This window comes from Caloenas nicobarica, chromosome 4, assembly GCF_036013445.1.
Source record: "Caloenas nicobarica isolate bCalNic1 chromosome 4, bCalNic1.hap1, whole genome shotgun sequence".
In the NCBI taxonomy this organism is placed as follows: domain Eukaryota; kingdom Metazoa; phylum Chordata; class Aves; order Columbiformes; family Columbidae; genus Caloenas; species Caloenas nicobarica.
This window is the reverse complement of record NC_088248.1, coordinates 51,455,983-51,470,645: the sequence shown is the minus strand read 5'-3', so window position 1 is coordinate 51,470,645 and position 14,663 is coordinate 51,455,983. Positions and strand designations below refer to the sequence as shown.

Sequence of the window (14,663 nt, the reverse complement as noted above, 5' to 3'; positions counted from 1 at the left end):
GGGGCCGCGGCTGCCTACCGTCCTCTCAGGTCCCAGGGCTGCCGCCGGAGCGCCCTCAGGGCCGAGCGCCGTGTAACGGTCGCCAGGCTGCGGGCTGGGCGGGCAGCCAGCACGGCCGAGGCCGAGGGAGCCGCCCGCCGCTCTCAACCCCCGGCAGCGGAGCGCTCCCTGCCGGCCCTCTGCGGGGCGGGGCAGCCTCGGAGGCCCCGCCCTCTACCCCGCTTACCCAATCATATCAGGACGTGGGCGCGGCCCTTGGCCTCCCTAGCCAATCAGAGCCACGGGTGACACAAAGTGGTGTTCTTTACACGCGCTTTCAAGGCCAGGAAAAACTGGCACCGGCAAAGCCCAGTCAGAGTGAAGGGGGCGGGGTCGCCTCAGCCTTGAGCCCAATAGGGTGTCGGGAGAGGGCGGGCAGGCGGTGCGGGGCAGGCAGAGGGAGAATGGCAGGTGCCTCATGCAGTAGAAGAGCAGGACGTGCGGCCTCTCAGGGCCGCCGGAGCCAATGGGTGCCGCCGGTGGGCGGGGCGGGAGGTGTCTGTGCTTGGGCTCTGTGATTGGGAGAGGGGCAGAGGGAGCCGGGCCGGGCAGGGCAGTGCGAGCGCTGCACGAAAATGCACTCGGATGCCGCCGCTGTCAGTGAGTAGCGGCGGGGCCGGGCCGCGCGCTCCCGCCCGCTCACCGGCGGCACCCGGCGCCACCGGCCTGGTCTTTCCGCCGGCGAGCGCTGCCGCCCCGTGGGGGCAGCTGCTCCTGCCCCTCACCGAGGAGGCTCGGCCGAACACACCGCCGGGGCCCTCGGTGACAGGGGAGGCCGTCGGGGAGAGAGGCGGTGTGCGTACCTGGGGCCACGGGCCCCGCGGGCCGGCGGGTACCCGCGGCTCTCGGCGGGCTCCCCCGGGGGGTAGGAGGGGCCGGGGTTGGACGCGGGCGGCCCGCGCGGTGACGGGGGCGGGTGACGGGCGCAGCAGCGGAGGGGGCTGGGGGCGCCTGGAGGGTGTGACGCAGTTTCCCCGACCCGGCTTGCGAGCGGGCGAGGCCGCGGCCGGCCCTCGTGGCTCGCCGCGAGGGAGCCGGGGCTGCCGAGGGGACGGCGGGCGCGGCCTGCGGCGCTGCCCGGCGGCTTCGCTGCGTGGGAGCGGTGTGTGCGTGCGGGGGGTGGGTGGCGGTTAATTTAGCGGATTCCGCCGGGCCGGTGCGGGAGAAACGGGCTGTGAAGGGGAATGGGGAGCGCGGCGCATTGTGGGAGGTGGAGTCTCGGCTGCGGCTGCCCCGCGCGGCGGGGCGCTGGGCGGGAGGCTGGGCGACTACAACTCCCAGCAGGCACTGCGGCGGCGCGGCACGCCGCCCCCGCGCGGGGGTGCGAGTTGCAGCCCGGCACCCCCGGCCGGCGCGGAGCCCCGGGAGGGCCGGGGCCCCGGGACCCGCCGCTCCCTGCCCGCGGCCGGGGCCCGGCGAGGCCTGGGGCAAGGCCGTTTGGCCTCGGGGCAGGGGAAAGGTGGGGCAGCGGTAATGGGAGATCACGCTGCCTGTGCTGGGGGAGCGCAGGGAGGGCTTTGTCTCTGCAGTATAGTTTCTGGCTCTGGTTTCAGAGCAGGCGGGACCGTATGGTGTAGGCAGGTTGCCTGGTGTGGGGGGATTACACACTTGCGTGGGTGTGGGGTAACTGTGAGGTTCGGGAATAGGTTCCATCCCCGTCCGCTGGAGAAATGAGGCTGACGTCCCGAGCACAAAGGTGTCTCGGCAGAAGGATGTTCCCGATTCCTGTGAAATCTCCCAGGGCTGTGTTCTCACTGTGCAAGGAGCTGCAGCCCTGAGATACTTCATTACTGCAGAACTTGCTTAGGGGAGAGATAATGAAAACTAAAGCTTTGATCATACGTGAATGAATGATGGTCTGAGTTTTGGACAAAGTCCTGAAAGCAATTATGGAAAGAAATGCTGCCCAAGGCCTGGATTTTCTTGAATCTTTCTGTGTTTCTCAAAATGAGGAATTGGACAGGAACAGCTTGGTAAAGGCACTCCCTCATAAGGTTATATAATTTCTTTAGTGATTATGGCTTATTTTACCTTTGTATTTGCGGATCATTATATATTGGGGGTTAAGGCTACTATTAAAGCACAAATAACTGCCTCATGTCGGAAATGGAAGGATAATTTTTCTAGAAAATGCCTTCTGTTCAGGCTCTGTTATGTGCTCTGTCCAAAAAAAGGTGCAGGTCTTCATTATACACATGTAAGCTACAGTTACAAATATTCCAATGCTCCCTCATATAGGATGTTGAAGACTATTTAGTTTTTTTTTTTTTTTTTAAATTTCTACGCAGAAAACAAGACTACCGTTTCTCAGCATTCAGCTGTTACTGGCTTCTTTAAAAATATCCCTTGGAATGATTGAATCACCCACCTGAATATATTTTTGGGGTAGTTCATGTTCTTGTATATGCGTTATTTTAAATAGGAATGTTTTCCTTAATTAACTAACTTCATTATCTGTAGCTTCATGATAGTTGCGTTTTTTTTCCTCATCGATTTAAATGCTTGAGACAAGAAGTGTTCATAGCATATCTTTACAAATCCAGAAGCTGGCTTATGATTGTTTTCTGACTGAACATTTCAACTTTTTGTTTGATCCTTCTTAGATTCTTATCTGTTCTTGTGATATAAACTCCATTAATACATTTTTGCTGCATGTTAATTTTACATATATGAGAGACATCAACTTTACTTTTTTCTGTTGTAAACATTTGCTTAAAAGCTTCTTGCAATGCCAGTAACTATAATTGAAAATGTCTTTTCTGGCAAGGCCATACAATGAGTTGAGTTAGACGAGTGAACAGTCTTCCTCTCACTGCTTCTCTTTGTTCATTTTTATCAGGATGAGATTTCATTTGTGTAATTTCAGCACTTGATTTAGGTTTGTTTTTGTCCAAGTAGTTTTTGTGCAAACTTTAAGGGAATTATTATCCTGTATTTGCTTTACCTTTTTCCCCTCAATTTGGAGATACTGAAAACAAAGACTTTGTTTTTTTTCCAAAGCATTATTTCCTAGTTTTGTTTGTGTCTTCAAGCAGAAGAGGAAAACTCGCTTAATTTGTCTGTGCTGTGCTTGCCAAAAAGCATCGCGCTAGGAAGTACAGTACATCCCATGAAAATGTTCAACTCTTGTATCCGATTTAAATACAGAGCCTTTAATAGTGAGGTTATTTCTTCTACAGGAACTAAGACTACTAACGAGGACTTCAAGCAGAACCCTGATTTTTAAACATGCCAGCACTTTTCTTACACTGTCTAATTAAGTTGTTTTATTTAAAATCATAGGTCTGAGGTTAAACAGCATTTTTACTTCGGGCTTATAAAGAGATAGAAATAACTACCAGTTTGCTCAGTGTTTTGTATATAGTTGTGTCTATATCTAAGTATACGTGTATCGTTGTTAGAGCTACAAGGCTTCAGGTTGCCATTGGGAACCAGCTGGTGTGGCACGTGTTTTTGAGTCCCTTGGTGCAGATGTGTGGTTGCACAGACTGTGGGACTCTGCTGCAGCTGCTCCTTTCTCCCCATTAGCTGTAGGTTACCGCTTTCCTTGCTCTACTGGTAAGGAGGTTGTAGGAGCACTCTAATCCACTCAGTCAATGTGTCTGGGTTAGCTCTTGCCACTTACTTACATTGTCTAAACTGACAGGGCTGATTTTTGCCTGAAGTGGACTAGGGAATGTGCCCGTGACCTGTGCTCCTGGCAGAGCTGTGGGGTCTGTAACTTTTGGCAGAGAGAAGGAAGAAAATACTGGGGCAGCATTGCTTGTGAGTGGCTGTTGCAGGCCCATTGTGATGTGTACCAGATCTGCATGGTGCTGGATACCCTAGTAGTCCGTACTTGACAGGGTTGCATTTCTGCTGAATTAGCTAGATATGAAGTTTTTATTAGCTTTATGCCCTTTGTAGGACGATAGATGACACCTAATCTGGCATGAAGTTAAGAGTAGTGCTGGCAAACAACTGTCAGGCCATACTAGCCAACGATGCAAAATTAATTCACTGACACTTTTTGGAATGAATTTGATGGTAGAGTTACGAGTTAGACTGGATCAACACTTTGCATCAAATGGATGTAAAATTGGTTCTGTACTAAACGATTTGCAGCTCAATTTCCTGTGTTCTTGAATTGTAGACTGAAAGAGCGTCAGTTCACAGTTTGAGTAACTTGAAGTCACTGAAATGCTGTTTGATTTGGTAGTACATGCTTTAGAAATAGATTTAAATTAGCTCTGATTATCCACTACTTTTACTCATTCTTTTCCAACTGGCTGGTCACTCCAGCTTTATTATATTCTGGCAAGCATTAGAAATGCTTATCTAATACACAAATGGTATTTGCAGCAACAGAAACAGCCGTATTGCACCAGAAATGCAATTAGTGTTAGGTCTTTTCTATAAAAAAAGCCCACTGAACCTACCCCCAAAACAAGCCACCCAACCAAAAAAACCCAAACCCACAAAACCCTAAAACCCTTCATGAGCCAGTGTGTGGGATTTTTTTAACCTATAAGTTGGGATAGCATATGTTAACATAGCTCTTATTTGTTCAAAGTCAATATAAAGTAAATGGAAATGCATTCAAACTGAAGTAACAGTTACACAACTATTGCACTGCTTAAATTCCTTTAAAATTCTCAGTGAACTTTAAACTGCACTAGCTCTTTTTGTAAACAAGCCTTCAGATCAGGGTGATTTTTAGATACCTAGGTAGAATAAAGATTTGTTCCAGGGGGAGGGGGGAAGATTAATGCTTTTCACTGTCTTCGTAGCATGCAGTAATTTTAAAATATTATTTTGCAGATAATGTGGGTGACTGCCTACATGTGGTAATAGCAAATGTTAGAGTTGACTCTGAAGGATTACCTTAAAATGATGTGGTTTTTAGTGTGTTGTCATTTCAACTGCATTTTGTTGTTTGCGTTTGGCATTTTTTGTAGTTATATTTGTTTTGTTTTGGTTTTTTTAATAGCTTAAATCACTGTTGTGTTTTGCTTCAGAACATTTTAGGCTGTTACGTTTGCAAAATATACACAAATTTGCAACTGTGGGTTAGGATACTACTGGTGTCAGCAGTAGCTCTGAGTCTGGCATGGCTCTGCATGCATGTGTGCAGGAGAAATGTCCTGCGGCGCTGTGTCTCTAGCTCTAACGGCTGGATCCTGTTGCTCCACAAGCTAGGTGCATCATCCCACTTCTCCATTTAATTGCATGTCCTCGCCCTCCAGGCTGGAATTCACTTTTGCTTTCCTTACTTTCTGAATCATGCCCTGTGTTCAACCCCACCAAATGAAGGGAGATGCTGCTTTTCAAGCCTGTTCTTCTCTGCCTGCCCTTGCCCCTTGCAACCTTGCTCTCACATCTCGGACGGGGAAGGGCTCTTCTGCAGGTGCTCCTGCTAAAGGGTGTCACTGCCTGTGTGGCTTCAGCTACAGGCACACTGGAAATGAATTCTTAATCCCGTCTTTGGCAGGAATGCAGAATTGGCTCCTGGCTGCTCTGTATTGTAGTTTGGGAACCTCAGTTTTTAGGTGCGTTGTGATGTTTTTGAGTAAATGAAAACAAAAACTGATGCACATTTTTCTTTTGTTTTCTGCACCTAGTAAGGAATATAGAATTTCTGCTTCCTGTACATAAGTATTGAAGGCTTTCACCAAATGTACATTTCAGACCTGAACTTCCAAGTTCATTAATCAATAGAAATTGTCTTACTCTTAGGATAATTACGTAAGTAGACTGTAGAGCATGAAATGGCGTAGTTCACAGAATATTAAATGATAATTTTTTTTATAAGTGAAGTTTATTTATTATAAAGCTAATTAAGAAGACAGTACTTTGAACTGTTATTTCCAGTACTACTACAAGTTTTTTCCAGTTCTATTATTTGAAACCAAGGAAACCAATTAAATAAAAATAAAAGCATAAACATACCATTTTAAATTTCAGGAATCAGTGCCTAGTATGTGTTTTCTATCTATTTTTTTTTTTCCTGAGAAGGTTACACAAAATTACCCACAATATTTGTCAGATATACTATGACTATTTCCATACTTAATTTTTAATAGAGTTGTATCTATAGTGTTTATATGGCATGTCTGTCTAGGATAAACATTTTTAGGCCTTCTGTTACTGTGAGATTTTGTATAGATTTTTCTATTTGCTCAGAAAAACAATCTAAAAGCTTTTAAAGGAAGCTTGGAGTCAGCTGCATATCTGGTGTAGTACTATTGCTAATTTTTTGCTAGATTTTTAGTAGTGTTTTTAGCTGCACCCTGTAGCTGTGTTTTGTCCAAGCTTTAGAGTGATAGTTTTGCCAGCAGGAACTAAGTTAAGGTTTTAGTTCAGGCAGGTACGTGTTGATGTGCAAGTAGGCACATAGGCAGAAATAGAGGTTTTTTTTCTCTTTTAGGTATTCATTTGTGGTTTCATTTGAATAGTTCCCTCCATTAAAAAAATGACTTGACCTTTAAAGTTTCTTCATTTCAGATAGCAAAGCAGAATATTCAAGTTCATCCAAATTGTTTGCTTATATCGAAGATATACTGAGTTTTTTGTTTGTTTATTGTATTTCATATGTTTGTCTTAATGAGGGAGTGCAGAACAATTTTTGTCTAGTTTGTCAGGGAAGCAGGCCCAGCTAGCTATTGTTTCTTTTGCCTCTGTGTAACTTTGAGGTCCATAATGTAAACCATAATCTATAATATTTTAAAAGTTTTTTTTTAAACTGTTTGTGGTTTACATTTAAATTGTATATGATTGTGAATAATTGACTAACCCAGAATTTAACACTTGATGTTAACTGTTAATGAGAAACCGCAAACAAGGTTTAAATTCCATGATATTAGGTTGGCTCTGGAATGTCTTCTGGATTTGCAGTTCTTTTACTCAGACATTTTTCTCTAGCTGTTACATTCCAAATTATTGCAAAGCATTTAATACTATTTGGAATTTTTGTTGCTTCAATCCTTGCTAAAGATAAGCTAATGTCTGCATGAAGAATAACTTAATCAACAAAATATATATGCTTGTTTGACATACACCTCTTAAAGTCGTAGCAAACATTTCAGCGCATCTCTTTTCAGTATTAATGAAGTGAGCAAGTTTCCTTCTTCTGATTCCAGGTCAATAAACTGTGTGGCACTTTGCTATAAAATATTTTTCTGCAGGCCAAAATCAAAATGTTTTCGGACCAGTTAATGTGCTTTGAAACTCTTGTATGCAGGTGAAAAACAGCTTCACACGAGATGGCTTTCTTTGTGTCAGGCTCCTACAGCCAGCTGTTGGCTGTGTAGCTTCACGTGATGAGCCGCTCTGCCCACAGCGGGGCTTGGATGGACACTTGATCTGATTTAACATGTTTCTGCTGCCACAAGAGACTGTTTTGCTCCCACTTTGGAGGACTTTTGCTTTCTCTTGCTTTAACCCTGCTTATCTGGTGTTACATCTACTTGGTGATCTCATTCTGACCATGAAACTGGCAGGATTAGTTTGTAATTTTGGGGTAGGATTCCAGGGGTAGGGGTCTCATGGGGGATCGGGCGGGCACAGCTGGGAGGCTGCGGCAGCCAGTGAGGAAGTTGGGGAGGTTTGGGGAGAGAGCGCGTCCCTGAAGTGCACAGTTGCAGCCAGCTGCTCATCGCTGGCTTGTCATGTTGACTACGCCATTGTCCCTTGGCTAATTTTCAAGATGGTGTTATTTGAGCTTTGGAGGGGTTTTTTTGATTCTGTTTCTTCAAAAACTTTTTTTTTTCCCAAAATATGCTTTTCAATAGCATAGGATGGTTAATGTAGTTATAGCAAACACTCTGACCAGTTCAGGAGGCGACCAGAGCTGTAATTTAACGTACCTAATTCATTGGCTGCTGCTCGTGTTTGCTTTTATGACAGTTACTGTAGAAGAAGCCTGTTCTTGGTTTTGGATAATATCCCTATTTTGCAAGCTTCCCCTGTGGAAGAAACTTTAGACTCTGGTCCCCTCCGTATTTGTGTGGATAAACCATTCTTTGTGGAACTAAGGTGTGAAGCTTGTTCTATAGGAGATGTAAAATACATTTGTGTAAACCCTCTGAGTCCATCATAATTGTGTAACCTATTTTTGAAGTAACAGTTTAAAATTGTAAGGATATTTCCAGTAGATGTGTGAAACATATTGGGATGAATGATGTACTTTGAAGTGCCTAGGAATGTTTTATTTCAAAGGCAATACCTAGTATATATACAATCCTAACTTTAAAATATTTTTCTATTGTTTTCAAGAGTACCATCTAAAATTACTGTTTAATATTACTTTAGAATAAAATATTTGGTCAGTGTTCTCAGCTTGTTACCTCCAGGTATAACTGGTTTGTCTAAAGACTCATGTTTGTAGATTTTAGGCAAACAACAAGGAAAATGTTAAAATTAATGTTGCAGAAAGCTTAGTCTGGTCCAGCAGTTAACAAAATAATTACAACCTTTTAATCTTGCCCTTCTCAGAATGGCTTTTATGTCATCCCCCACTGCCCTTTTCTAAAAAAAAAATCCTTTAAATGGAAGGTTGACTAAGAAACTTGGGTGTTGTGTTGTTTCTTTTTTTTTTTTTTTCCAGAATCGTTCTGCTTAGTATTGTTTGACTAGCAAAAATGGAACTTTATTGAGCACTTAATGCAGGAAGAAATCTCGCACCCTGTTCAAGATGCAGGATCTTCCTGTCGTACCTTAATAATCAGATATGGAGTGTTTTTGACTTAATATAGATAAGTACAGCTAAAGTTGGAAACTCCATCTTCGGCACTCCTGACCTACAGAAATTGTATTGCTGTAGTGATGGGTTGGGGACAAATACATTAAGAAATAGGTAGCAATTAGTGAAATTATACTCTCTAGCTAACATAATTAATGAAACATATGATTCCTAAAGGTTCTTTTTTGTTTGTTTGTTTGTTTTTTTAATTCACCATAACAAGGGAATTCCGTAATGATGTATGTAACAAATACACTTAAAGCAGGCGGTTCCTTCGGATCCACTTTTTAACTTCACAGCAGTGTGGTTCACTGACCTGGGGATCTGTTATTTAAAGATTACTTTGTTTATCCTTAGATTCTAGGTCATCTTAATTCTATTTTGAGAGCATTCATTTGAAATGCTAGGGATGGGAACATGGGAATTTTGGTTTTGACCTCACTTGCATCTTGTGTCAGCTACTGGGGAAAGCCAAATTAAATGTCTCCCAGTAGAAATGCTTTAATGCATTAACTGGGTGGTAATGCTAGGCATATACAGCTTTTAAGGTACGGAAGAATTGTCCTTGAAACAGTTTGCTTGTCATATAGTACTTGTCTCTAATTAGAGTGGTTTTGCGCACGAGTTCTAGTGGGGTAGCTAGTTTACTTCTAGTTTAAATGGAAATATTGTGTAGTAGTTGGCTTCCTTTGATCCCTGTCAGCTGCTCTGTGTCCAGCTTCTGAGATTCTCGTTGGTTTCCATGCTCTCTGGCTGGATCACCGTTGATTTTGTTTTTTTTGGTAGATTACTTATTTTTCAGTTTTGTCCTGGACACATTTCTAGCAGAAACAGGGGGTTTAAAATTATAGAGAAAAATCACTTTGTCACCTTTTTACAACTGAAGCAAACTCAAGTGTTTTATTATTGGAACATAGAAACAAAGGTAACATCTATACTGTGGCTTCTTTCATGAAGTGTCAGGGTATTTTATTTTCGATTTTATTTGCTTTGGTCTTAACAGCTGCTGTATTGCGACCTTTGGTTCATTATACAAAAGTCATGTTTCAACTGTGTAAGTGTATTCCAGTCACTTAGTTTTGCAAGGAAATTAGTATAAAGGCAAGTATGTGTGTATAAATAAAATTATTTTTTTAAAATAGCATTCTTGGTAATGATTTTAGAATGTTACATGGTACTTAAATTGGTTTTGGAATAGATGGAACAGAAGGACTGGGTAGCATGGGAACTATGATGATTCCTAGTTTAAATTAAAAAAGTTGTAAATATTTTTTTTAATATAATTTTGTACTTAGCTTATTGTTAGCTGTAGTTCTGTTTTGCTAGGGGGTCATCCATGCCTTAGGAAAAATGCATATGTAGGATATGTTTTGCAGATTTCACTTACTGATTCCACTTGGTGTTGAAAATGTTGATGCTGAAAAAGTGTTGACATGGCTTTTATTTCATAGTCATGTGATGGTTTTAATAAACTACTAGAACATATGAAGATCTCTGTTGCTACAGCTGGAAACCAGAGAATTTAAAACTTTTTTTTTCCCCCCCCACCTCTAGATTTTCAACTGAATTCTCATCTATCAACACTGGCAAATATTCACAAGATTTACCACACCCTCAATAGGCTGGTAATGACTTGCCATTTTCTCTCAGCAGAATAGCTAGGGCTTTAGTCCAGAATCGTTTGTGTCTGAAATCATTAAGAGATTACACTTTTAAAACTATGACTGCTTTTTGTATGAGAGACTGTTGGTTTTGAATCTGTTAAGAGAGAAACAGTATTAGTAAAAGGTGAAAGATTAGTCAGAGTGGTGTTTAAGCACTGTTCACTGCAACACTGGATTTAGATGTTGTCTCCATGTAAGAAGCTTTCCTAGGTATATCAAATAATGGTAATCATCATTATCCAATTTCTTACAGTTCTTGTGGAAAGCACGTTGAAGGAGCAAGCTGTCCTCTTGCAACCATGCAAAGAGTGAAACAAGATTTTTTTGAAGACTATCCTTGCTTGTTTGCTGTGCATTTACATTTGTTTTATGGCAATTGCAGATGGAAATGCTGTTTTTGCTTTGTACACTGCAAATCTAGTTAAAAACACACTGCCTAAAAAAGGGGTTAACTAGTTTCCAAGTTTTCAGTTGTTTTTAAATAAATTTTCTTTAGAACATGTATATGTGTTTATTCTTAAGCAGAGCCATTTATGTGGTAAATGGTAAATTCAGTCTTTCTAATACTGTATTTATTAATGGAATTGTTCAAACCAACAACACAAAATTCCCCATTCAAAGGATAGTTATTTCCACTCTTGAAATGTAGTTTGAGATGAAAAATATTTTTCAAATTATCCGAAGATTATTCTTGAACTTATTAGATAAATTTGCAAGGGTAGCTTTTCAGATAAATATGATCTGAAAACAAGAGGGCTCTGCAGTCTTAGCTAGTTGCTTTCTAAGTAATTATGATGAATATTAATATCAAATAAAGGTTAAAAACATGACTGAACAATGAAGATCACCATCTTGTTTAACTGTATCATTCCTACTCTCTTGCAGAATCTGACAGAGGACGTTGGTCAAGACGATCACCAGACAGGTATTTAATAGGGATGTAGTAGAAATCGATTGAAACAAGTTAAACATGCTTCATCAAAGAAGTCTCCCTAACATAATTGAAAAATATATTTTAGAAAGCTAAAGGAGTTTTAGAAAACAAGTGCGAGGATTTTTTCAAGTTTTCTTCAAAATAGATGTTTGTGCTTTTAATTTATCTGCTTGTGAAGGACTTGCTCAGGTTTCAGCTGTATCTGTCATTTTACTATTTCTTAGTGTAAAAGACTTCAAGAAAAAATTCTCTCACTCCTTGGACTCAACTGATTAGACTAGCAGAATATCCACGTTCTTACAGTGTTTTGACTCTTGGAAGAGCATGAGTGAGAACAGAGCAGAAGCAAGACCAATCTTGTCGCGATTGTGATGCCTATGACCGAGTTTAAATGCTGTGCTCCAAACAACCCAGCTCTTTTCTTGAGTGGTTTTGATGCAGGTTGTTCCTGTTTCTTGTGCAGATTTTCAGGCAGTTCCTAAGGATTATTTATTATTTCCAAATCTGTTTTCTGTTCAATAACACATCATTTTTCGAGGCCTTCATCTCAGGTGCCTGGTACTAGCTTGCTGCCGTTCTTGATTCATCAGCATTTGTGCTTTGTGACTTGATGTCTTGCAATATTCGTTACCTCCTTTCGCACTTGTTACTTATGAGCTGGCGTCTTCCTTGATTGCTTTTTCTTCCTTCCTTTCTGTGTTTCAGGCATGATACCTGAGGAGGAAGGAAAATAACTTACTGGCTTCAAGCCCTGGTCACTCAGGAGAACAGTTCTTTAAAACTGACCATATCTATCCTACCATCTGTCTCAAAGTTTTTCTCTATCCTGAGGTGCTGGCTATGTTTGCTGATGTTAACCTGAGTGCTTAAGGAAGTGGAGAGAGCTGTCAGCTCCTTCTGGAGATTTCTGGGACACACTGACAAATCTAGCACACTCTTAGCCTAGAGCAGTGAGAAGAGATGCAGAGGACTGCGTTGTTTGGGATCGGACAGAGCTCACTCAGGGCTCATGTGCCCTCTTCCATACTGTGCCATGCTGTTTCATAGTTAAGTATCTTACCCTAGCCACAAAAGGCTTCTAGCAGATATTTTTCTTCAGTGTGGTCAGCCATTTGATACTTGAAATAAGCTGATGATGTAAATGAAAAACCTCTGCAAAAGAGGTTGAGGCAGGTAGTTCAAGACAGTCAAAGGTTTTATCGTCCATATGTTAAAAGTGATGTCCTCTCCCATCTCTCAATGAAGGCCTGGAATTTTCTTCTTTGTGATCCAGGTGTTCAAGCTAAACACAGATATGTACTGATTTCATGTGTGAAAATACATTTCGTAATCTTTGGTTACTTTTGATCACAAAAAACTGTTGTGAAGCATTGAGGTAGTCCCCTTCTGTTACTAACCAATCAATAAGAGTAGGCATGGTTCAGGTATTTGGAATTTGTCATATCTCCTAGCACTTCTGTCATAAGGGTCAGTATAAGAAATTATCCTCAGAGCTCTCGTTATCTCTATGGGAAGGTGTTTGAGCATGTTGGTTTCGATCAACTGCTTTATTCTGGCAGTCGTGATTATCCTATTGCCTGCATTGTGTTGTTTAAATTGAATTATTTCAAAAGCTTAAGCATGCCCATTGAATGAATTTGGGCATAAAATCTCAGTAAATAATGTAATTTTTTTTACAATAGTTGTAAAAGAACCTTTCAATCTAGGAACAAGTGTGAAATGAGAACTGAAAGTAGAGCTCACTACTGGCAAGCTCCTCTTCTTCAGATTTAATTCCAGTATTTCTTACGCTTCTGCCCTGTTGTAGAGGAAGATGGAGCCCTAATGTTTGTGTAACTTCCAGTCTAATTCAGTCAAAATATGTACTTGGTTTTCCTCATATGAGGACAAATATACATGCAAGGGGCTATTTTGGCCATTGTGAATATAGTACAGTGCAGTCTCCTGTGTGCATTTCGTATGAGACTTCACACTTCTGAAACATCATCACTGGAGAGCCTTATGGAAATCTTTAATTACTTTTGCAAATTGTTTGATTTTGATGTACTGACGTTTTTGGAACTTATATTTTCCAGTACTATTGACCACGTAATAAGAAGTATCAACACCTTTTCATTTTGTTACACAATTTAAAGCACTGCATAGATGCTGTGAATTTGATTCTGTATCCAGAACTCATTTGAAAGTCATGTTAATAACTCTGTTACCAAAGATTCTTTGAGTGTTGCCAAACCCATCTGAAGAGGAATTTTTGAGTTTGAGATTTCTCTCCCCCTCTCCTTCCTCTCTCTCTCCCTTTTTTTCTCCAAATTCTCTGGAGCACACCTTATCCTTAAAGATTACTGTTCATTTTCTGATGTAACTATCCTGGTTATTGTTATTACATTGTGGACCCTGCTTTTGGGATGATGTAATAAATGCATATCTAAATTTGGTTGAGATCTCTACAAGCTATTTAGAAAGACTGAGTATTTCAATTTTAGATTAATATTTATAATGAGCTTTTAATGCGTATTGCATTTATTTCAAAGCAGTTCTTTCTGATCTAACAATAAATGTACTAGATATCTAAATTACTTCAGGCAAATTGTATGTTTTTGAAGTATTAGCCAGATTTCTTTTCTGGAACCAGATCTTAAATATCTAAGAGCTAGAGGGTGGCAGTTTAAAAATGCCTTCAGTGATTTGGGAGCTAAGATGGAGCTCACTTCAAAATTCCGGTCACCTATATGATTACAGTCTCATAAAATATGTTACCATTCAGTGTGTTTATATATCTGAAAAAGAAGGTAGACTGTAAATGTGTCATCGGCCTTTGCCTTTTCAGCTGTTGTAGGGGTAAGAAAAGCAGCTGTTCAGATTCTATAAACAATTTCTTTTTTTCCTGGTATATATATGCATTACATTGGAAAACTCTCTCTAGAATTTGGAATAATAGTTGTTGCTATGTCATAACTGGAAATCTATCAACTTTTTAATAGCTTAAAGTCATGATTTGTGTATTAAATTGTGACTTATTTACCTACCCAGACTAAAATGTCTTTAAAAATAAAAGTACACTTCCTTTTGTCACCCGACTTCTTTAAAATAACGAGGTAATGTCTTCAACAAAAACAAGGCTTTATTGCTGTTCTTGAAGCGTGATGGGGGGAAATTACTTTTGCCTCTACAATTTTTTTTGTTGTTTTAGAGAAGAAAACCGTCCTGAGCCCAAAGCAATTCTGTAGTTTGGAATTCAAGGTAGAGAAGATGGTTTTTCCTTTTACAACAAGATGGCAAGCTGTTTGATGTTTTGATGAGTATCTTA

At 41.1% G+C, this 14,663-nt stretch overlaps 1 protein-coding gene across 6 annotated transcripts in view; it reads left to right on the top strand.

Annotated features, from left to right (window-relative positions):
* Positions 1-561: 561 nt before the first annotated feature.
* Positions 562-14,663, top strand: part of DCUN1D4 (defective in cullin neddylation 1 domain containing 4) — a 38,747-nt gene continuing 24,645 nt past the window's right edge. For 4 of the 6 annotated variants that reach the window (XM_065633773.1, XM_065633772.1, XM_065633771.1 and 1 more), the window contains exons 1-3: positions 562-639; positions 10,313-10,383; positions 11,308-11,347. In XM_065633773.1, coding sequence (XP_065489845.1) covers positions 615-639; positions 10,313-10,383; positions 11,308-11,347 — 136 coding nt within the window. In that variant the 5' untranslated portion in view covers positions 562-614. The other 2 variants (XM_065633774.1, XM_065633775.1) reach the window with 2 other exon arrangements.